The sequence below is a fragment of the Manacus candei genome, unplaced genomic scaffold (assembly GCF_025592945.1).
Source record: "Manacus candei isolate 608988 ecotype Guabito, Panama unplaced genomic scaffold, ASM2559294v1 h1tg000014l, whole genome shotgun sequence".
Classification (NCBI taxonomy): Eukaryota; Metazoa; Chordata; class Aves; order Passeriformes; family Pipridae; genus Manacus; species Manacus candei.
Genome location: NW_026138062.1, coordinates 19,593,408 through 19,617,596, shown reverse-complemented (window position 1 = coordinate 19,617,596; position 24,189 = coordinate 19,593,408). Strand labels below are relative to the sequence as shown.

Here is a 24,189-nt window from a genome sequence, read left to right as displayed (position 1 = left end):
TGCACAACACAATAATTAAATCAATAGAAAAATCCTCACCAGTTAAAGGAACTGTAGGCATCCTTTGAGTAGCAGAGTTTCTCATAGTGTATTTGTGGATCTTGGCTAAACTCCAGACTTTGTCTCCAAGCCTATAGAACTATTTTATCCACATCAGGTCAGTAATGAGTTTTTTTAGCCTTCCACAGCATGCACAGTAGTCTAGACGTTTTGACACATGTGTGCGTGAAAGCAAAAGGAGCTTAAATTTGGAAAATGTTAGAACTGCATTCGCACTAAGGGACTGTGCCAGCTAATGAAGTAGATGCTTCTACTGGTGTTCATACATGTTTGGAAAAAAAACCTAACAGTTTAGAGCAGTTCTGAATAGTAGGTACAATGGCTTGCACACAGTCCACATGCCATCCTAGCTATTATCTAACACAGACTTTATGAATGGTTTTATAAGTTTGTCAAATGTAAAATTTTCATTCCTTTTTTTTTTTAACTTGTGTATGATTTTCTCACCCTATGTAGACTTTTAAACGTGTTCTTATCCGGGAAGAACAATATGACTCCATTATAGTCTTTTACAACTTAGTGTTTATGCAGAAGCTGAAAACAAACATTTTGCAGTATGCTTCCAACAGGGTAAGCCATTAGCTCTGTTCATTATTCAGTGGACTAGAAATATATGGACAATAAAATCTTATGATTATTTTATTTTTCTTATAGCCTCCTACTCTGTCACCCATCCCACACATTCCTCGCAGCCCTTACCAGTTTTCCAACTCTCCTCGGCGTGTCCCTGCTGGCAATAACATCTACATCTCACCTTTGAAGAGCCCATACAAATTCTCTGATGGATTTCAGTCACCCACAAAGATGACTCCAAGGTCAAGGTAGGTTGTTGACAAGCATTTCTTTGACTAAATTAAAGGTACTCAGGGGATTTTAGTGGAAGCAAATTAGAAAACTGCAGTCTGTTTTCTCAGTAGTCTGTGGCTGTTATATCTTTTCTGGTTAAAAGTTTGTGTCCCCTATTTGAAACCTTTATTCATTTTTGAGTGCTTTTCTGTTGTGCTCAAGGAGGTTTTTGTTGATTGTTTTTTCCCGGTTTTTTTTACGCCCCCAGAGAGGAATTTCCTGACCTAGTTGCTTAAATGTTGTTGGCTTTGACTCTGGATCACACTCCTGAAAAACAGATGAGCTTTGTGAGCTTGTTCAAAGGGAAAATACTTTTTTGGAACAAAATGTTTATTTAGTTGGCTGAACAGAACATTTCAAAGTGTTGGTCAGTAGTTCTTAGTGGGTGAGGATGACAGCAAATGTGCCAGTTTTCCAGTGGCTTTTCAAACTAGGATCAAGCGAGTCCCAGTGCATCTGGCCCACTGTGTACCAAAGTTTAAATGTTACTGTGTATTTCAGGTTGAAGTCCTGCATGGTTTTGATTAGCAAACACTTAAAGGTAAAGATGAAAGGATGATTGTCTGGGTACCCAACACAGAAGGGTCTTCCTGGTGATAAGGGATAGACTGTGGGGTTCTCTGGTTTTTTTAAGCCACAGTTTCATTTCTGTCTGTGTGATACAGTTGATCTGGTGATTCAGCATTCACTGGCCCAGAGAAAAATATCTCACTGCAGTAAAGCACAGTATGAGTTTGCACTGTTAATGCAGAGAGAGAAGAAGGAACCGTGTTAATGCCTTGTGCTAAGCTCTGCAAATTAGTGGATGCTTCTGTGATTGTTAAATGTAGCTTAATCTTAAACACTTCTCTTCTTCATTTGGCAGAATTTTGGTGTCAATTGGAGAATCGTTTGGGGTGAGTTTTAACATGTTTAATGTCTGGTCTTAAATGCGTGTAACTTTTGGAGGAATGAGACAACCTGCTCACATCTCTGGAACTGGGCAGTGAGTGTGTCTAATTAAATGTAGTAATTACGGGAAAGTTCTTTTAACTCCTTCCAAGTATCCAGATGCACTTTTAAAATGTGCTGCAGTTTATTTTAAGTTGCTGTGGCAGAAGCCAGGGTTCTTAAAACTCCACAGAGCTTTAGAACTCCTAATTTTTTTAGTGGATAATCTGGAAAGTTGGAATCATTTCAGGATTCATCGACAATTATTTCTCTCATTTTCTTGTCACTTCAGACTTCTGAAAAGTTTCAAAAAATAAACCAGATGTTGTGCAACAGTGACGGCCAGCTGAAGCGCAGCGCAGAAGTAAGTGCTGCTCCAAAGCCACTGAAGAGGCTGCGCTTTGATATAGAGGGGCAAGACGAGGCGGATGGAAGGTGAGACTGTCCTTGGCCTTTCAGTAATCTTACATATATTTAGCTCTTGGGGCCTTCCATCCTAACTTCTTCCCGATATCCTGACTTGTGTTAATTTATGAACTTCAGGAACTGTATTAAATGAGATGGTAGCATCATGCTTCTCAATTGGACGCTTTGATGTCAGAAGTGAAGGATTTATTCAGTGTGTGTAAGAGAAGGTGATAACACCGAAATGAACTAACCTTAATTTAAAGTTTAGGTTACAAGGATAAAGAGGTATTTTTATTGACTTAATCATATGGTTTCTGTCTGCAGCAAACACCTACCCCAGGAGTCCAAGTTCCAACAAAAGCTTGCAGAAATGAGTAAGTATTATTTTCCTCATAAACTGCACAGCAGTGAGTGCCTTGGATAGAACAGTTTGGGCCCACTCAGATGAAAATTTTGTTCAACACTGATGTCATTTGGGTAACTTGCTTGGGTTTTTTAAAAATGCAGATTACAAAATGGAAATTTACGTACACAGGAAAATGCTTCATGTAGTTTTGTTTGTTGCTTTGCTGTCTTTTATACTAAAATGTCTGACTGCTTTTTCTTCTACTGTGGATTAGCATTTCTTTCAGATTTTATGGGATCAGTTTTCTGTTTCTTCAAATGAAACTCAGATCTAGCTCAGGGAAAGCAAATCAACCCCATCCACACATGAGTTGTATTTTCTGCTCCCGAGAAGGAGCACACTTGGTCTGGCCAGGCATTCTCACTGTCTAGTGGAATCTGAGCTCTGTAGCTGAGCAGATTTGCCCATTAAAAACTCTTACCTTGCTCATCAAGATAGGTATGAGTGTGGATCTGGGCACCTCTCCTTTATTTTAAGGTAGGGGAAATATTTCAGTGTTTATTTGTGTCAGAGGTTAAGAAGGAGAGTTCTATCTCATGTCCAGTGGTGTTAGTGTGTGCCACTGAGGGGAAAAGGCATTTCCTGGCCAGCTGGCTTTGGGATGTGGGCACTGCTCAGCCCACAGCATCTGCCTGGCAACAAAGCAAGATTCCCTGTGTGATACAGACCATCTGCCCACCTCAAGGATGCAAATGGACACAGTGAGGGTACAGAAACAATGAGAACTTGAGTAAACAGGTGGAAGAAATTTTCTAAGATGTGTAAGATTTAGCAAGAATTGCCAAAGCAATGCAGAATTAGGTGTTTATTTTATAATGAGGGATTTGGTTTATTTAGAATTCAGATTAGTGTACTTCTATTCCATGTGTCATTACAAATTTTTACAATAATCAGTCCAAAGTAATTATGAAGAAAATGATTTCATTTCATTCTTTTTGGTTTTGGTTTTTTTTTTCTAGCATCTACTCGAACAAGAATGCAAAAGCAGAAGCTGAATGATGGAAATGATACCTTAGCCAACGAAGAAAAGTGAGATTCTTCTCAGGACCAGGGGCTGCACTGCTGGCCCTCTTAGATTGTTTTTGTTTTACAGCCTTCATTAATAGAGTTGCATTTTTAGTTGCTTTTTATTCCAAACTGCTAGTTTGAAAGCATTTGTACTTCTTAAATTGTTAAATGTTTTTCATGATACCTTTACCTTATGATGTAGCATATATACAATATAAGCCACTGAATTTAATTTATATATATTTTTGAGGGTTTTAAAAACAGAGTTGCAAGGTTTCTGAATTTCCTGTTGCAGAGTTACTGATATAAGCCAATTCAGTCTCCTTGGACTGAATTCTTTCTGCCTAAAGATGAAATGTTAGCTAGTATGATATGAAGTGCACTAATTTTGTTTCTTAGATTTGATTTTTAGATTTTCATTACTTGCAAATTTTTAAAACGAGGGGCCAGATACTGCAAAGATTTCTGTCTCTGTACATAACTAGCGCATCAAGTTCCCGTTAACTTAAACTGGACAGCAGTCGTAGGCCTTGCGCAGTGTGGGCCTCGCCTCAGAAGTACAGCCTGAGTTCAAAGTGAAATCATTACGCAGCCGCGCTACTGAAACCAGTACTTGGCATTTTGCAGTTTTCCAGTGTAATTTCAGAGGGCAGTTAGACTCTCCATCAGTTTGAAGTTCACAAAATATGATTCCCACAGAGATTCATCCCAGAATCCTACAGAGAATCTTCCCAGAAGCTGAAGCCGCTTTCCATATGCAGAGTAATTGATGTGCACTTTCTTAACTTGGAAAATCTGAAAAGAAAAAACAAACAAACAAACCAACCTAAACCTCACCTGGTACACATAAGAATTCAAAATTCTAATAATGTAGAATTTTCTTGATTTTTCTCAAATTTTTACCTAACTGTAGCCAAGCAAAACAGCTTAAGAAGCAGCTGAAGGCTGAGTGACTCCATTTGGGTTCCAGGTGAGAGTAGCCTGAACTCTAAAAGCACAGGACATCTCCTGTTGGCCTTACTGCAGCCTGCACAAAAGCTGAATGCGGTGAACCCGTGTTGGGAAAATCAATCTGCCTTATTTTACTGAAAAGGCAGTTAATTGGGCAATTTGTGAATGGTTGCAACTAGCAAAAAAAACCCCATACCTCAACTTTTTGTCATCTTTTGTATTGGTAAGTTTCTGATTCAGATACTGGAATTTTTCTTTCAATGACTAAGCTTTGTAAAATACACATAACAAAAGCACATTTTTTACTTCCAGTAGATTAAAATATAAGCAAATGTCTTGCTTTAAAATAACCGATTTTTATGGAATTTAGCTTTTGCAGCTACTTAAATTAAAAACAGTTACAGTAGAAAAGCATGGTGTTCATGACACAAACGTTCTAAACCAACATCTTCTCCAAGTAGCTTATTTACAGGTTGTTTAGCTGACCTTAGAGTACTTACAGTAGGATTTTTTTAAAGATCTATTTGAACCTAATCCTAGAGCTACTAAAAATTCTACGAGCAGCACACTGATGTGTAAATGAATTTTAAAATAATATCGAGGGGTTTTTTAAACTCAGTACAGCTTCAGCATTCTTCCTGAAAAATGTACAGAAGTTTTAAGAGTACCTTATGTTTATTTTCTCACTTTTTGCAGAGTTTTACAGAAAGAATGTATCTTAGCATTGGGGTACACTGACTTAAGCTCTGTTACAGTAGTCAGGGTTCTTCCTTTGGTGAGGGGAAGAATACAGAGTCCAGTACCTAAACAGATTCATTATTTCTTTACTGTGACAATGTATTTTTTTGTTCAAACAGACTGAAGGCTTTACATGAAAAGTATGATAATATTTTATACAACTAATCAGTTTCTCTCCTTTCAAGATAAATAAAATAGCTTTTAAAAGATTTATAGTCAGTAATTTTCTTTTACTAGATGGGAAGGTGACTTCATATGGTGATGATGTCCTCCTGTATCACACCATGACTCTGCAGCTGAGACAAGCAGAGGTCACTCCATCTCCAGTGATTATGTTTGGGTGCAGAGGTCCAAAGAGTTGCATGTTTGGGCTTGTGGTTACCTTCAGAGGCTTCCATGGGATGTTCTGGAAATAGTCTCATCAGACCTTGTAGCAGGGTCACTGTTGGTAATGCTGGCAGATGCAGGCCTGTAGCATCTGGGTCATTGTCATGGCCCTTACGTGGTCCTTCAGGAGGTTGATGTCTGCATCTAGAAACGTTCCCGTCATGAGTTGAGGAGGGTTTAGGTTGGATAGGAGGAAAAGATTCTTCACCCAGAAAGCAGCTGGGCACTGGAACAGGCTCCCCAGGGAAGTGGTCATGGCACCAAGCCTGCCAGAGTTCAAGAAGCATTTGGATAACACTTTCTGGCACATGGTGTGACTCTTGGGGTGTCCTGTGCAGTTCCTGGAGTTGGACTTGATGATCATAATGGGTCCCTTCCCACTCAGCATATTCTATGACTTCACCACCCTGCTTTTCATAAGCAATTCCTTTGCTCTCAAAACTGCTGGAAATAGCCAGGGTACCAAGCTCCAGTGTCAGCCACCATGGCTTTGGTGTCTGGCTGTGGGCACATCAGCCTCGCAGGCTCCCTGTCCCTGCCTTTTTAGAGTCCAGAGGTGCTTGTGACTCACGACACTGCTGAGCCTGCAGGGCTGTTTATAGCATCAGTGTTCAGGACAATGCTTAGGGCACAAAGTGCACTGGCTAGCTTGCCAGTTCCTGCCCCCTCAAAAAAAAAGCATTTTCAGAGTCTTTTTTTAAACAGATATGTATGCAAATAAGCATATGTTGAAACTAATGGCTTTTTATCAGATATATGGAAATTTTACCATTTGACAGCACTTTTCTCAGAGCAAGACCTTGTACTAAAAATGGCTTGGAATATTGCAACTGTGTTCTAGGAAAAAAGAAAACTAGGATTCACAGCAGAAGAGTTGGACAAAAAATGTGATGGGCATTTTAGGTGCCTAACGGTAAGTGTTGCACCACTGGTTGAATGATAATCGCTGTGGAGAAACATAAATTTCTGGAGAAAATATGTCCCTGCCTAAAACTTACATGTAAGATGAGATCAGGTGAATTGAATCTTGGAAAGGCTTGTTTCTGTCCATTGATGCTTAAAGGAATTTAATCTACTGGCTTGGCTGTGTAGCCAGCTGAAGACTGATGAGCTGATTCCCAGCCTCTTCATTTGCTGTTCTATACCTTCATCTCTTCCTGTTGTCCACTGTTTCCAAATGAATGCTGTTGGTTCTTATGTGTCACAGGAACTTATTTTTTCCTCACTGCATTTGACTTGCAAGTGAAGAATTTTGTGCTTAGGCAGTGCTAGTCCAGAAGGGCTGTAGTAAAGAGCAAGTTCCTCACAGGTGCTGGAACAGCCATGGGAATGTGTGAAACTGCACATTTTCAAGTACAGGAGTGGCTGGAGAAGGTGATGGTTGTGTGATACCAGTACAAAGTACCAGCTGAAATATTTTAAATTGTAACAAGCTGGTCATAATGTGCATTTGCTTAAGAAACAATGATTAGTGTTCTGAGGACCATTTTATTAATCATTAAGACACTAGGGCATTAATTTCTTTGGAAGGTGGAATACAATTGCATAAATTATCCAGCTTACAAATGTGTTATCTTGTGATAATGATTTCCTGAAGAACACAAATAGCCTTTAAGGTACCTCTGTGAAATATTATCTGGTTTAATTAACTACTTAGTCAACTTAGTCTACAAGCATCAAACTTTCTTCATTTCTACTGAAAAGAATAGAAAAAATCCCACTCATACTCTTTTAAATATTATGGCATTTTTATTAATGATCTATTAAACCAGGTAAGTTTATAAAGAAACAAAAATTCAAAACATATATTTAGATTCAGGCTGTAAACTTTCTACATCATTACAGAATCACAGAATATGCTGAGTTGGAAGGGACCCAAAGGATCATTGAGTCCAACTCCTGGCCCTGCACTGGACCATCTCCGAGAGTCACACCATGGGCCCAGGAGTATTGTCCAAATGCTTCTCGAACTCTGTCAGGCTTGGTGCTGTGACCACTGCCCTGGGGAGCCTGTTCCAGTGCCCAACCGCCCTCTGGGTGAGGAATGTTTTTCTAATATCCAACCTAAACCTCCCCTGACACAACTTCAGGCCATTCCCTCAGGTTCTGTCACTGGTCACCACAGAGAAGAGATCAGTGCCTGCCCCTCCTCCTCCTCTCACAAGGAAGCTGTGGACTGCAATGAGGGCTCCCCACAGTCTCCTCCTCTCCAGGCTGAACAGACCAAGTGACCTCAGCTGCTCCTCATACAGCTTCCCCTCAAGGCCCTTCACCATCTCCATTGCTCTCCTTTGGACAATGAGTCCTGCCTCTATGGGGTAAGTAAATGCTTTGTTTTACAAGGAAAGCCCATGGAAATTGTTCAGATCATATAAAAACAGCAGTTTACATAGTTATCAGGCATTGTAACAAAACTCTACAGCTGGCTACTATATGACAATGCAGTGCTGGCTTGTAGCTTCAGTAACTTAGGAGAACCTTTAAATGACCCTCCCTCTGTAATTTCTTTTTCTTTCAAATTCCATTTGACTCCCTTTCTGCTAAGTGGAACACTGCTCTTTATTTAAATCCCAGACACAGTTTATGCTTGACCATATTTTCACTCTTTAATAAATACCTTTTGTCTGTGGCATCCTCAAACAGAACAAAACTGTATTACGTAATTTACCCAGCAAGATCCACAAACACAAGTTTGTTGCAGACTATCTCACAATGGTAAAATGCATCCTTACTTTCTTCCGAAATGTCCCATGGTTAGGTTTCAAGCACATATTTACATCCATCCATCCATCCACATTTAACCACCTAAGCCAGTATATTTTCTTAAACATTGAGCTTTAAGTGCCCAAGAAAGTGCATGCAACAAAAGTTAAAAAAATTAAATAAATAACTGTCTCTAGGAATGTAACACTATCACATCCAGGTCACATGATACAGATGTTATGTATAAACGGCAACACTGACACATTGAATCTTTCACCCTCATTCAGTGCAGAGATGCTTTTTCTCAAGATTACAGGCTTTGTTAATTACTTTGAAATTGCATCTGGGCTTTAATGTGTACAGTTGTTTGGAAATTAGGAGCAGGAAGGAAATAAATTGGAAAAAATGGCACTATTGTTTATATTAAGCTAAAAATGCCTTGTTTCAAGTAGCATGTCATTTTGATTGCCGTAAGTGTTCAACTACTGTGTTATGAACTTGAGTCAATGCAGGAGGGTGGTATCCCTCTCCAGCACTATCATTCCATGGAGTAGTATCTCCAGGGAGCCAGAGAATGTTTCTTATTAGATGTTGAGTCAAAAACCACATAATTTCATATTTACAGTTTTGGTTTGTTTCTTTAAGTAAAGCAACAGAAACACCTGCAGAGACCTTTTATAGTACATGTCTTAGGAAGGCTGGAGTGACCACAGAAAGGCCATTACCAGAGGCATGGCTGCCCAGCTGGTTCCAGTTCCCAGTAGACTGGCTGTGTGCTATCATAATGCCATCTGTATGGAACAGGGTCTGGTACAAGCTGCTGTCCAAAGTTTGGGCTGTGGTAGTACACCCTCATTCTGTGTGCTGCTACAGCTAAGGAAGTGCTGGGAGGTGAGTCTGGCAGTTCATATGCCCAGAACTGAAAAGGGGAAACTTCAGCCATCCCAGGCTTAACCAGGGATATACGGCCTTGGCTTACACAGGATCCCTTGTGTGTATGCTTTGGTATGATCAGTGCTGGGCTATAGCACACAAGGTTTGCAGTAAAGTTGTGCCCTACCATGATACTGTTTTACTGTCTGCATTAGCCTCTATTTGTGTACTGGCATCAAGTGCTTTTCAACACAAACTTAGCAAAACTGATCTCTTCCCCCAGCAAAGCTGTGGTTTTGATGAAACTGCAAAGGATGTACTGGAAAGATATTGAGTACTTCTGCTTGAATACAAAATACAGACACAACTGCTGAAGTATGGACTTACTCTGCTGGAGGGAGTTGTACTAGTCACAGAGGGGGTGGCAGAATTTGCTCGTTAGCCATAGGTGATCCAATATATTTCCAGTGAAAGTCTGAGGCAAATGTCTCAAACACAAGTAAATATTTACGACAACATTTTCAAAAATATTTGATCATCGCCCTCTTCATAAGTAAATCCTGCTGTCTGCATGCTTCACCCTTCCAACTCACACCCACAAGGTCTGATGTGAAGAGGGGCAATACTCATTACTTCTCATCTTTTCCTCTGGAGTATGTGCTGCTCCTTTTCCTACTGCTCCTCAAAGAACAGGATTGTTTGAGAAATGAGCCTCCAATACAGTAAAGAACAGTTATTTCTACTTTAGAAATGAAGATGTGATCATTTAAGGGAATTAGTTTCTTAGAAACCACATCTGAGGATTATAAAAAGTCATTGAAGGATTCAGTGGAACAGCGGTGATCTGCAGGAAGGTCACAATGACTGTATTAGTATACTGAGCCTAGTCATCCAGCTTCTTGTCTTCCCCATTTGTAAAATACTGCAAAAGGCACTTGAAGTCACTTCACTCAGTCAAAATTTTAAGAGAAATAAATGCTCAGGGTTAATTCAGAGTTACTTCTTGGAAAATTAAAGAAAATGCTCCATAAGCTTCACATCTTTTGTAATGGGGCAAACCTTCCTCTGTGCAGCACTGAGTGGGGTTTTTATCTTAACTCACTTCAGTCAGTTAGAAAATAAGCATCTGCTCTACCTTAGCCATTGCTCATCAGTGATGGGAGAGAGGCATGTCCAGAGGGCAACTCCTCTCTCCTAAACAGACCTATTAGCTAAGTGGTATGGTCACCTTGCAGTACTGACCAAAGGAGAATTTGAAACAATGTATTTGGACAAGGTGTCTTTATTGCCATGTGGAAACTACTGTGAGTTTCACTCTTAGGATTTGATTGTAAGGCCCATGTTACCACTTCGAAATCACCTTTTTCTCAGTTTTTCTGAAGAAGGTCTATCTCAGGACAGATAGCAAGACAGGCATAAATAAACCTCAAGCAGAACTCCTTTTCTTGAAATTTTGCTTGGGTTTGCAACTAAATTATTTTCTTGGTAGTAAAACTCATAGCACGAGAATTCACATCCAGACAAATACAGTGAATGCTTCCTGGCCCCTTCCTGGCCCACTAGAGTGCCAAGAACTGTGTTCAGTGTAATGGAAAGGGAGATTCTTTTCATTCTGCCTAAACAGTGGACATAAATGCTGGAAACTCAAAGCTGTAATATCCTGCTGAAGCTCCTCATAAATAAACTCCAAATAAACAGCAACTGAGATATATCCTCCTGCCAGTCAGAAAGCCTCTCATGCTAAAGAATTTATATTACTTTATCATATGTTCAGAAAATCAAGTTTGGATCTTCACTGGATGATAAACCAGACAAAAAGAAGCCCACTATGACATATTAACTTACTTTTAAAAGTACACTATGAAAGTTTTAGCAGCAAACAGGTTACTGTCCCATACAATCCAAATGCACATTGTTTAAAAAAAAAAAAAAATCAAACCAGACAGAGCAGATAACGATAGATTTGTTTGCTTGATTTTGAGTGGGAAAGAGTAGTTTCTGCATTAGATTTTTGGGTTAAAATCTCATGGCTGTTGGCAATGAACAGTTACCACACATCTATGCTGTAGCTGTCTTTACAAAACCTGCATGTTAGTGGACTTTTACACATTTCTTAAGCTGATGGACACTGAGACTTTCTTTCCAAACCACTGCACATTCTGACCATGGAGAAGTTCTCCAAAGAAGTGTTTCCAGGAGGGAAGAGAACACACTCTTCAGCTTGGTGGTAGTCAGACCTCAATTTCGGAATGCTCCCACTCTGCTTGCTTTGCTAATGAAGTTTTTCAGGAGGTCGTGGTCCATTTCTGCAAAGCCTTGAGTTTGTGTAACAACAGTTAAATGGTTTATGCAAAATCTGAAGCAAAATTCTTCCAAGTCCTAGAAACAAATTGAGATAATTTGTAATATGAATGACTGATAAAAAAATATTATTATTATTATTAGTTTCAAAACCTGTCATTTAATTAGCAAAGAACATACCAGACTGTTCATACCAACCCCTTTTCTAATCTGTTTGATGAAATCACAAATGATAGGATGAAATTTGTTCACAGAAATTATTCAACAAACCCCCTTTGAGAAAACAAGAATAGTCACCTAAATAAAATCAAGAACTCCATGACATTTACTGAGGTCATTAGAAAAGTTACCAGTAAGTGAAACCATCAGTTTTTCCCACATAGAACTACTAGAGCATCAGTAACTCCTTTTTTTTCCTTCCTGCCTTGAATAGAGTAGTGGTCCTTTAAAAAATAGCAGATATTCCAGTCTTGCTGCAAATAAAAGCAAAATATGATGCAATATCTGATGATGCTCACTGAACACAAACTGGATATTAGGATACACATGTCTTTTGTGGCAAACCTAGGAATTGTATCCCCCATCCACTGGGATTCCTAGATAGCAAAAAAGGTTCTGGCTTGTCCTGGTCAGGCTGAAACAGGACGCTGAGATGTTCAGCACAGGTTAGGTACAAGCCATTAAGCCATACAACCATGATTTCATGCAGCGAACTTTGCCCACTCAAACTCCTCACGACAGTGGCAATCCTTCTCTCCATGCACTGGATCAGCCTCCTTTAGTTGGTTCCTATGCAACAACTTGCTGTGAAGCAAAATGAATTACCTTCTGCAGGAAGCAGAGCTGGAGCCAGCAGCAAGGCAAATGTAAATTGGCAGTATGATCCATAAGCTATGAACTCCTCAAGGGTTACAGCAAAAAGAGGTCTTTTAACCTATGCAAATTTGATTCTATGTTAACTACACTAACTGGAGATTAATAGTACAAAGATACTCAGCAGAATACTTGTGCATTTTCCCTTTGAAACCTTTTCCTTAGATTCCATGTTTCAAGTCTATTTCCCCTGTCAAGATATAACTAAAGCTTTAACAGAAGCACAAAATATCCTTCAAGAAATAAGGTATAACAAGTATGCACAGGAAGTCAATTGGATCTCTCATCAACAAGTACTGGAAAAGTAAGAAAAGGAATGAGAATAGAAGAAGCAGCAAAAAACCACAGAGGAAACAAAAAATGTAGAAGATCAAAGACAATGACAGCAGACCTGAATGGTACTGCCAGAACCTCAGTTGCTTTACAGTCAGTGTGTGAACTAATTCATCATCTGACAATCGTGTAAAATATTACGTTTTGAAAGAGTAAAACACTGAACCACAGAAGGAAGAGGAGGGTAACATATATTTAGTTATCTAGCCAATCCCTTTTCTTGTGTTTCAGCTGTTACAAACTCTAGAATTCTGTCCAGGCTAGTTTTACTACTTCACAATACACCTAAATATGTCTTTAACTACTCCTTAACTACTTCAGCTGATACAGGACAACTGAAAATATTTCTGCTTCAAAGATGTTTGAAACTGTTGAAAAGCTTATAACAGGAGAAACTCCAGGGTAAAGTTTTAATGACAAGTCTGCTGTTAAGAGAACCACATCATTGGGTCATGCCTTCCTGTACAGTCTTCCCTGATATGCTGGGCTTGTACCAGCACAGTACTCTGAAAGTACAACTCTTTGCCTCAGTTGCTCATGCTCTCTGTTACTGATACCTTGGTTACAAATGCAGCTGACAATCTTATTATCTCCTAACCTGTTGTTATCCCCTCTTTCAATTTACAGAACTCACTGACTTCTGGCCTCCTCTTTGCAACTCCTACACAAATTCACCTCCTCTAGTCACCATACAGCACTGACTACTGGAACATTCTTAACTCAGTTTTTGTTTCAGTTTCCTCTTTCCATTTGTTTCCTATACCTGGAAGGTATAGGTATATTGATCCACCATGTTATGCTTCTAGCCTCTCCTCTTTTAAAACTTCATCCCACATTTCACAGCCAGGCAAAGGCAAAAACCCAAGTATTTTTTAAAATAAAAACATTGTAACCAGCTACATATTCTGACTCTTCTAATAGCCAATCTTCTGTTTGGCTATATCAATTTTATTCTTGTAAAGCAGAAGGAGTCCTTAAAAGAAAGATGAGGACATGTTCATTCATAACAATGTCTCCTAAGTCTAAAATACATAAGCAGACCTTTTGAATAATAAAACCCACCACATCATTATTTCCACAATCAGCATAGCACTAAAAAGTTGAGAAAAGGAATACATCTTTGAAAGCTTTTGTTTACAACAAAAAGTGCTTGCAGTGCACTGATAACAAGTTGAGTGCTAGTGACACATTCCAGAGCCAAGGGCAGACCAGATGACAGGATATGGGGAGAGTAATAACAATAGGTAATTTGTTGTATGTCAGCACAATTCACTGTAAACAGTACTGCAAAAGCACTTTATTTAAGCACAAGTTTAAATAAGGAGGGACTTTACAGGTAAATACTCCCACTGCCTGTAAAAGCCAGTACCACAATGACTGTACCAGACACTGGCAGACAGAATGATCAGCTGTAGAACTTGAGGAGTGAAAGGCAGTGCAAAATCCAAAGGCAGTGAAACATTTGCATGCCATGCCCTGACATGCCAGGAAGCAGATTAAGAACCCTGACTCACAGGTGCAAGTCAGGAGGCCAGAAAGAAAACACTAGTACCTGGTTGGTTGGTTGCTTTTTTTGTTGCTGTTTTTTTGTTTTCTTGGGAGGTTTGTTTGGGTTTTTTATAGTTTAAAAAGGAGAAAACAAACATCTGGGAAGGCAGAAAGGGAAATTACAGTAATCATGACTCATCAATGAAATGCAGCTATGTCTATATAAAGCAGCTTCATCTCTCAGAAGACAACTGCTTGCCTGAAGAGAAATTCTTACCTGAGCTTCGTATTTGACGGCAGCAGAAAGAAGAGCAATGGCATTTTCTTCACAAATGCCTTGTTTGATCGTTTGCTGGCAAAGCTTTTTCAATCTGTTTTCTCTATACAGTGTTGCCAAATCTAGTAGCCCTGTGGAAAATTCATTAAGTTAATCAATTACCATATTATTTTAGACTGAAATAATCAAAGACCTGTTATATTTTTTTCCCCGAGATGCATTTTTTAAGGTCCTCTATAGACATATCAAAAAAGGAACCATTTTATTACTATGCAAGTGTTATGTTTTCTTGTTTTCTTGTTCACTGTATTGCATCTCATTCTAGGCATCAATTACTGACTTACATCCTCTTAAATTCATCTGGGGAACAGCTCCCTTTTCATTCATGATCAAATCACCACAGACACTCAAACGGAAGAGTTTTAAGATGGAATTTGTGCCTTTTTAAGGGAAAAAAACAGTTCTTAATAGGAGAAACAATGAGTCCTTAGTGAACATTTTGCATCTCTGATCTTATTGCATCCCCACTGCTCATTCTCCTTGGGCATGTTTTCTGCTATTGCATCCCTTCTTCCTGACACGTGCCAAAGTCAAGATTTAAGTGCTAATAAAACTAAAATTAACAAGCCCTGCTTTCCTCACCCTATTACGATACAGAGCTTGAACTTTTCAGAAACAGTAACCTGGAGTTATTTCCATTTATGCCAAATACCTATTGCATCTTCGGGAGGGAGCCTAATGTTGTCTGTGTACAGGTATTCCAGGAAGGCTCGGTAAACAGGATAAGAAAATTCACTCATTTCTATAATTTCATCGTCACTATTCAATGTGGAGCGAAAATGTTCACACCTACAAAACACAATCAGAGATTGCATACTGTAAAGAGTTAAGCTGGAAAGGTGTTAGTAAAGAAGTTGGTAAAGAAGTCGGCAAAAAAAAGGCAAGAAGTTGGTAAAAAAATCAGTCATAACAGACAAAATACACAAGCATAAACTCTAGCTACATGATTTCTTGGTTTGAACATGTTAATTTCTTTAAGCCTTATAAGGCTAATAAGCCTGATATACACAATTCAGATTTTTAGTTCTGTTATTAATATTTCATGGTAGGCTCTATTTCTACTTATAATATCTACAAGGATGACCCATGTGTTTTTTATGCCATTTTCTTAAACACATTATACATTAACTATGAATTTTATTACCTGGCTCATAACAGATAACAGATTAATTTACACAATTCTGAGATTTGACCCCAATTTCTCCAACATGAGCTAATGAAGAGGGAAATTATTAACAATTTTAGATATCATTTATTCCAGAGTCCATACACAATTTAGCATTAAACATTATGTTCAAGGACTAAATTATTTGAAGACACTCTCACTCAGATCTTTCATCACCTTTTTCTTCTAAGTCTGAATACTTTGTGACAGATACAAACAAGGACGAAGCACTACCTTTGATAGCTGTAATCTGCAGTTTACAGTTCACAGTAATTTACAATGCACTGTAACTTACTGTTCCTTAAAAAACATCCTAATACATGCATTGTTTTCAAAATTTTTTGTTGAGGTAAATGAACATCACCACCTCTGATAACCTTTCCTATAACAACCACAATTTAATCAGACTTTTTTATACTACACTAATTTAGAACTCTCCCACATCTGAATTTTCTCTTCTTTTACTAAAACTTTTCTATAAAAGGTAGGATGATTTTCTTTTAGTGTCCCTGGGACAAAACTACAACAAAGACAGTATCACTTAAATACAATTGAACAATAATTATTTAACTTATCATTTAACTACTTCACATTTGATTTTACTGGTTATTGAAAGAAATTATTTTCTTAGTATTTTGGGAGTTCTAATAAAATAAAAGGAACCTCAAGTCAAAATCATAAAGAAATAAGAAGTCATTATCTAGCTTCTGGCATGTCTTTTACCACATTCTGGCATTGGGAGAGGCAGACCAAACCCCACTGTTTTGCTTCCCAGGGCCTCATGTTAAGTAGTGGTGACCATGCTATCCATCCAGCGTGGAACAGGCCTTGGGAATAGTCTGTTGCTCCAATGGCACCACATGGAAGTCAGAGAGAAGGTGGTGCACATTGCTCCCTTAAAGATTAATAAGTAAATAAATAAAAATTGGTTAGTACACATCCTCTGGTCTGCAAAGTATCTTGGAGTGACTCATCCTTTGGAGTGTCTGTCTCCCTCTCGCTATCTCTCAGTGGAGACAGACCAGACACCTAATTTTGGCTGACTAAATGCAGAGCTGAGAATCCCACCCACATGCTCATAATGTATCTGTTTCTGTGGCTTGGGCTGCCTCTCACTGAGTGGGACATTCCCTGACATTTCTCCTCCACTGCAAGCCAAGAACCACCAACAGTTGGATCTAGTTCAAGAACAGGAATAGAACAAGATGGAAAAAATTCCTCTAAAGTAGTACAGAAATGACTGGATAATGAAGAGGAACTTTACCGGCACTGCATTCATGACAATGCTTTAAACAGGCCAAATGTTGCAAAATACCATTTTAAATACATTATCCTCTGATCCAGTTGCATCTGAGACTTAAAGAAAATATTAATTTTACAGACTGTGCCTGATGCTTTATTATTCCTCCATATTATTTTGATAATCCCATATATTGAAATTCATTTTAGAATTAGACACATTTCCTTCACAGAATGCCATATAGTCTGAGAAAAGTAGAGCAAGAAAAAGGAAATAAGGGAAAGTTACATATAGTCAGATTATCACAAAAAAAAACCTCAGGAACATTTCGGGGATACATGAGATTTGCCGAGGTATCTGATGGAGGACACATGGCATTCCAAACAAAGAGGGTGGACTATAGGCACGAGTGTAATGTACAAGCAATGAATCCAGTAAAGGGAAGAAAATAGTAATACAGGTAATTGGAGTAGTAAGGGGAGAGCAGAAAAGACCAAAAAAAGGACAGGCAAGAATTGACAGGGAATTTTAATTTTACGCAGTAATATACAAGAAATCACTAACAGGACTCAGGAGCAAAAGTAGGAAGGTAAAACTGGTGATAAGCAGGATGAGATAGCCAAGCACTTTGAGAAAGAAGACAGCAAAGAGAAAAAAATATTGTAACAATGAGGAGAATGAAGCAGAAGCAATTAGCAAGGCAGAAGAGATCTAAAGCAGTGTCTCTAGAATATCCCAGCAGAAACTGTTTCAGCAGTAGCAAACTAATCTCTGCATGTTTATAACAACATGATTACTCTGTAGATCTGTGTATGTTAAGTCTCACTGTAAAGCTGAAAAACCAAAAGAGAAGCCATTTTAAAAGACTTTGAAAAAAGCAGAATGGGAAATTTGATAAAAAAGGGGGAAAAAAAGATAATCTGAACAGCACCTACAGAAATTGTTGAAACAACTGAAGGGTCCTGTGGAAGCAAAGAAAGGCAAGAATAAACACAAAACCCTCAAGTCGTTTCACTGGAGGAAGCCAAGCATATAAAGGAGGAAAAACTGATTCAAACTCCTGAGAAGACAGCAGAAGGAAGTGAGCCTTTTCCTCAGTAGAAAAAGGTTATTGGAAATCAAGGTCAAGGCTATTTAGGTAGCACAGAGGATAAATGTCAGATGGAGGGAAGTGATGAAAAAACTAGTAGTAAAGCAGCATGTCTGATAATCAAAAGGAGCGATGAAATGAAGAAAAAAGACTAACAGTGAAGGATAGCAGGTGAATCCCATGGCTCAGAGAAAAGAGAGTTTGTAAAAATAAGTCAAGAATTTTTGCAGTAATTACTCAGCACAGTGGACTATGCTACACAGTTTGGTTTATATAGTTTATACAGTTTATGCCTTACCTAATTTTGAGAAGAACTTTATGAACATGAATGTATTTTCCATCCACTAGAAACTTCAGGTCTGCAGTTTCAGGGTTGTCAAATTCCTTTTTTAGTGACTGGGCTACTGTTAGGTGGTCATCAGGCTCTAGAATAAAAAGGGGACTTGATAGTAAGTAGTAATCACTACACGTATCTCCCATTAAAACATCATGGGTATCTGTCAGCAATTAACACTTTTAATAAATATGACATCTCCTTAAGGTTAGTAAAAAACCCCAGCAGATGATGTGTTCTCTATGAGTTCCAGAAAAGCAAAGAAAGGGCAGCTTTCTTCAGTCCCTACTAGTTTCCTAATCCAAGTAAACATCTCTATTTAAAAACCTGTAAGTTCCATTCTTTTAACTCATCTATATAATGCCAGAAAAAAAAGTTAACAGTCCCAGGAGTTTACTGCTGCATTTGATAGAAAAATGTTATCAGCCATTACTGAGTAAAGTATTCCAAATTAAAATTGTTACTTATTATAAAATACCCAAAAGGTCAATAAAATAATCACAATACAATTTTCTAAAATGCTCCCACAAGGAGACATTATCTTATAGCAAAAATAAATCTATTGCATAAACAACATATGGATTGCAGTGAAACTGCCCAGTACAATATCCCTAAAAGTAAATACCAACACTAAGTTGGTATTTAGACCAACCAAGTATATTCAAAAAGAGTAGTTTTCCCTAGATTTAATAGTGCTAGAAGCACTCTGTGTGAACGTCTGCATACTCCTGTGTGTCTTATGTATATTTGTATGTATATCCCACTCAGTATGTGACAGCTTTGAAAAGTCATCCACTGTCTGCATACAAACTTTTACCTCCTGAACTGATCCAGATCCCCACCATATTTGGTAGTATCAGAGAACTATCCTCTTTAATACTACTGAAAAAAAAAATCAACAACCCACCCCCCAAACCTCATTCTTAATCCTGAAAACATTTTTTGTCTTCTTACCATATAAATACATATTATGGGTTTACACAGATCTTGTGAGTCAGTAATTAGTTGTTCTCTACAGAAAATTACATAAATGCTAGGTCCTCTAACTTACCAAACTAGAAATCAAAATAGTATTCTGCTGGAAATGGAAAGACCTTCTCCACAAGCTCTAGAAAAAACTTAGCACATACACACTTTGATACTGTTACACTTTGTTTAGCACAATCATTTTTCATTTAATTTAGAGGATGTCACTTATGTTCAGCTATACCCAATTAGGGCAATATTATTGAACTGCGGCGGCTTACAGGTAAAATGATTGGAGAAGGTGGGGGAGAGAAATCCAGTGTAGTGATAAAATAAAATATCCTTCTGAAACAATGATACTGTAAAATGCTTTGTTAGTTCTTATTTTGTACAACATGTGGTTTATTTATTCAGACCTCTGCTATCCAAACAAGTAATCATTTTAAGCACTAATGCAAAGCTGAAGCTCTCCTTCAAAGTTAAGTGGCAATCCGGATGTCCACCGACACACATCTCCAGATGACTTCTACAGCCAGCAGAGGAAAACTGAGTAAGATGTTCAGCTTTGAAATTCTCAGAGGGAAAACAGATGTTTTTATTTGTTACAGCAGCTAAGGGGGAGCCAGAGGAAGGAAACGAAGAGGCCGTTCACACTGACAAGGCACAGAGCCAAGAAAACGCCTTAACAGTCAGTGCTAAGAACTGCATTAGAAATGTTAGAACTGCCACAAACAGGGAGTGGATGGGAATGTCTGGGTGTGGAAGCACCAGAATAAAACAGACACAGACGGGCTGTAAGCATGGCAGATGTCCATGGCACCTAGTTCAGCAAATTTAAGATCCTAGGATGCAGCTGCCTGAGGATTCTCACCACGCATAGATCAGATGACAAACAACAGTGAGTCAGTCCTGACAACTTGCCAAGGGGGGACTGGATGAAGAGGTTAGTCACTCTCAGCTCCCAGAGCATGCAAAAAGGCACATCCAAAACCAGCAAAGAGTCACTAACTAAAAGGAATTCAGGAGATATGAAAAGGGCCTGATAGCCAGCATCCTTTATCCTGTGTCATCACAAGGAACCCTCAGATCACCTGAATACACATTTTAGTGCCAGGATGCTGGATAGACCATTTGGCACATATGAGAATGTGTGCCACAAATTTGAAAGTGCATCTGAAACTAGTTTTGTTTAAAAGTAAAGTAACCTTTTCCTCCTGTAAGGTTTCCTTATGCTTTGGCAGAATGTTATTACAGTGTCTTAGTGTTATTTTCAAAGTGACCAAGACATCAAGGTCAAAAAAATCTCCCCAAAAAATGGGCAGCTGCTACAGTAAAAAATTACTCCCGCGGTGCCATACAGCAACACAAGAGCAATAATGAAGGCATTACAGAAATGGGATGAAGCGTGATGGACTCAGTACAGTTCAAATTACAAATTAAAAAATTGCTGCATTCTAGCTTTTAGCTTAAGCTCCCAGATGACACCCATAGACAACCTAATCTTTGATTAGGTCAGCAAAACTTTATTAGCAACCATTACAAGATTGAACTGTAGCTGAAGAATGAGCTTTCTGTTAGACAGTGGTATATACTTAACTCTTCTAGTCAAGGCCAGCAAGACAGACCTTAATGTTAATCAAATATCTGCGATCCAGCAACTGGTCTCTTCAGAAGCCCAGGTCATGATTACTTGTGATGAGACTCTAAGTGCCTGTGGCTAATTCTGAAAATGGGAATTTGGGTCCCATTAGTAGTCCCTCTTAGTAGTCTACTTACAGGCATCAAAGAAAGCTTCAGCATTCCTCAGAGTTCTGCATGGCTTCCTCAAATCTCCAAATTCAAACTCAGCTTCTCCACCCACACCATTGGACAGTAACACATAGAGGTTATACACCCACCCCTCCTCAAACCTAAGGCATTTCCCCTTAGAAATGAACCACATCAATAAAACAGACAATTATTTAGCTCTGCCATCAGGCTTAAGCAATTTTTTACAATTCCATTTACACATATGTAATGTGTGATTATGATTATGCTTTCCAGTATAAATTTTTGCAAGAAACTAAGTTTAGGCTTCAAATTACATGCAATTGTTTTATGAACTAATGATTTTATTTAGAAGATGTCAGAACAAAAAATATTTAAGCTCACCTACTGACAGCAGACGCCACATAACGGCAGGGGTAGCAAAGCAAGCAAACACATCGTCAGTGCAGGCAAAGTGGGTGAGGTGGGGGAAGGTCACGGACTGCCCTCGGCACTGGCCCCACATGTACACCTGGCCACTCTGGGTCTTGGCAGCTGATGTGTTAGCAGAGTGGCAGGCTGCAATCTCTATAACTCTGAATTTACAAGTAAACAAAGAAATTAGAGCAAGTCACTCTCATAAGAACAAAATGCAGTAAATACACTACTTTCTCCTCTCTTTCTCTGGTGCAAAATGTATTTTTAAGCATGCATGTAAGCAAGAACATTTTCTGATCAGACACAGCAAAATTAAAAGGGCTATCAATGTTTCTTCAAATAGCAAGCACTCAGTGTCTCTGCGGAAAAGCAACTTGGGAGTGAGCAGACACTGTTGCAGCAGAGCTGTGTATCTGCTGCAGGATATGCTCTGCTGACCCCCTTGGCTCCCTCAAGCAAAGCTATGATGAGTTTCAGGTCTCTGAATGTCCTCAGTGGTGCTGGGCAGTGAGGTGAGTGCCTGCATTAAGCTGTAGAGAACAAATACTTGGAGAAGATTAAGAAGGAAATGAGGAGGCATTTAAAAAAAAAGATAAAAATTTGCATTTTGGTTTATAATTGAAAGTTAATGAAAACCTTTTTTTCTGCTTGCTTATTGGTAACAGTTATAAACTAACAATTTAAATATACTTCTTTTAATTTTTAATACTGAAGTGTCGTTACTCATATAATTATTATTACTTATGTTTAATGGATTTTCATTTTGAAAATTAAAAATTAGAACCAAACAGCACTTACCAGCTGTTTCTAAATGTCTTTTAGCTGGGCTATCTCTCTAATCCTAAGGCTGATTTAGGACTTCAAAACTCCCACTGTGGACAACATTACACAATCCACTGTTCTGCAGTCTGAACTATTGCTTGTTTACTTGTTTTCCCAGCTGCCTGGAGAAAATGGCTGGGAAACAACTTGTTTAAAGCTGCATGCACAAATCTTGCAGGCTTTAGTGAGGCAATATTCTCACTGACACTAAGAATGCATATTCTGGCCAACAAAAGGGAAAGGCAGCATACAGCACTAAAACTTGTACTAAATTATTGTAACATTTTAATTGCTGTCAAAGTGTCTGGAAAAAAAAATCAGTTACATTTTAAGCAAAAACATAAACACACACAAAGAAATAGCAATGTTCAAGATCAGGTCATGTCTCATCACCAGAGTGGAGATGCCACTTCCTTACAATAATGTACACAGACACAATGTTAGGAGGGACATCTCACTTGTCTTATTATTCACAACAGGAGGCCAAAATCAAGACCTCAGTCTAGAACAGACTAAGATTTCTGGCCATATACATACACGGCTGTACAACAGCAATAGAAATAACTGCCCTGCTACTCGTCAAGGACTTGAAGGAAAATATTTAGCTTGCAAAAATCTAAGCTTAATTTTTAGACAACAATACCAAGAAAGAACTCCTCCCTTTCTCTCTCTCCTGGAGCCAGATAAAATAGCAGTAACAACACATAACAATTGCAGATGTCCACTCTTCATTTTTTCTGCGCACTTTTCAAAGTAGCATATTAAAACACAATTTACATTCAGAGACAATAAAACTTTCATCATTGATTTCAAACCATGAAACTACACCACTGAAGGGAAACTGCAATTAGGGCCTATTAAGTACAGTGTGAGCCAGAGCAGAAAATAGCAAATTCAGACTCAGAATATCCAGTTTTTCTTTCACAAGGATGGTTATGGGGCAGATTCAAGAACTTTCAGTGAAAATTCTGTTCACATTGAGCAGATGAACCATTGCAAAAAAATTACAGGCTACTTCTTCCAAAAATAGATTAAAAATACCATAATTTTCTGTAGCTCTTCTGAGAGTATGTCAACTAATGTCTGACTGCAGGACTATAAGTATTACCTGTCCTTATCCACAACAACTGTTGTAGGGTAAGACTGGTTACTTTTATTCCCAGTACCTAACTGGCCATATGAATTGGATCCCCAGGCATATATCTGACCTTCGTCTGTTAGCACTAATGTATGTGCATGGCCACAGGCAACCTACAAGGAATAATAAAGAGAAAAAAAAAATCTCATTTTTATGTAACAGTAAGTTAATACAGATAGATATATGTTATGCTATAGGTTAATGCTATTGATACTATACCAGTGTAAAAATTACAAATAGAGATAAGTTTATTTAAAAGGAAAGGAAAGTAGATGAGGTCACTTTGAGGAAAAAATACACCAATGAGACACCCTGATAGATAATCTCAAGAGCAGAGCAAAAGAAAAAAAAAAAGCTGGAAATTGAGAAATAGGAAAGCTATGTGACAAATACAAAAAATATGCAGAAAAATAAAGACTGTCTGTCTTGCACTGACCTTGCTTTATGGGCAACTGCTCCAGTGTGAATAGCTTACCACTGTAAAAATAGCTGAGGTCTCCCTGTCTGGTCCTCTCGTCCCTGAATTCCAGCCACACGAAACTACCCCCTCCCTGTGCCCGCTCTAATGCTCACTGGACCCTCTGCTGAGATAATACCCCAACCCTAAA

The 24,189-nt window shown here is 38.5% G+C and overlaps 2 protein-coding genes across 4 annotated transcripts in view; one reads left to right on the top strand and one right to left on the bottom strand.

Annotated features, from left to right (window-relative positions):
- RB1 (RB transcriptional corepressor 1) overlaps positions 1 to 5,559 on the top strand; it is a 71,458-nt gene extending 65,899 nt beyond the window's left edge. Inside the window, exons 22-27 of the mRNA XM_051779310.1 lie at positions 517 to 630; positions 715 to 881; positions 1,772 to 1,802; positions 2,129 to 2,271; positions 2,569 to 2,618; positions 3,610 to 5,559. Coding sequence (XP_051635270.1) covers positions 517 to 630; positions 715 to 881; positions 1,772 to 1,802; positions 2,129 to 2,271; positions 2,569 to 2,618; positions 3,610 to 3,683 — 579 coding nt within the window. The 3' untranslated portion in view covers positions 3,684 to 5,559. The remainder of the gene's footprint in view (positions 1 to 516; positions 631 to 714; positions 882 to 1,771; positions 1,803 to 2,128; positions 2,272 to 2,568; positions 2,619 to 3,609) is intronic.
- Positions 5,560 to 7,460: 1,901 nt separating this feature from the next.
- LOC127467386 (RCC1 and BTB domain-containing protein 2) overlaps positions 7,461 to 24,189 on the bottom strand; it is a 35,721-nt gene continuing 18,992 nt past the window's right edge. For 2 of the 3 annotated variants that reach the window (XM_051779322.1, XM_051779323.1), the window contains exons 8-13: positions 23,552 to 23,694; positions 21,589 to 21,779; positions 18,436 to 18,562; positions 15,295 to 15,431; positions 14,583 to 14,713; positions 7,461 to 11,689 (exon numbers count right to left, since the gene is read on the bottom strand). In XM_051779322.1, coding sequence (XP_051635282.1) covers positions 11,549 to 11,689; positions 14,583 to 14,713; positions 15,295 to 15,431; positions 18,436 to 18,562; positions 21,589 to 21,779; positions 23,552 to 23,694 — 870 coding nt within the window. In that variant the 3' untranslated portion in view covers positions 7,461 to 11,548. Of the gene's footprint in view, positions 11,690 to 14,582; positions 14,714 to 15,293; positions 15,432 to 16,530; positions 16,703 to 18,435; positions 18,563 to 21,588; positions 21,780 to 23,551; positions 23,695 to 24,189 lie in introns of those variants that run through there. The other variant, XR_007903083.1, reaches the window with a different exon arrangement.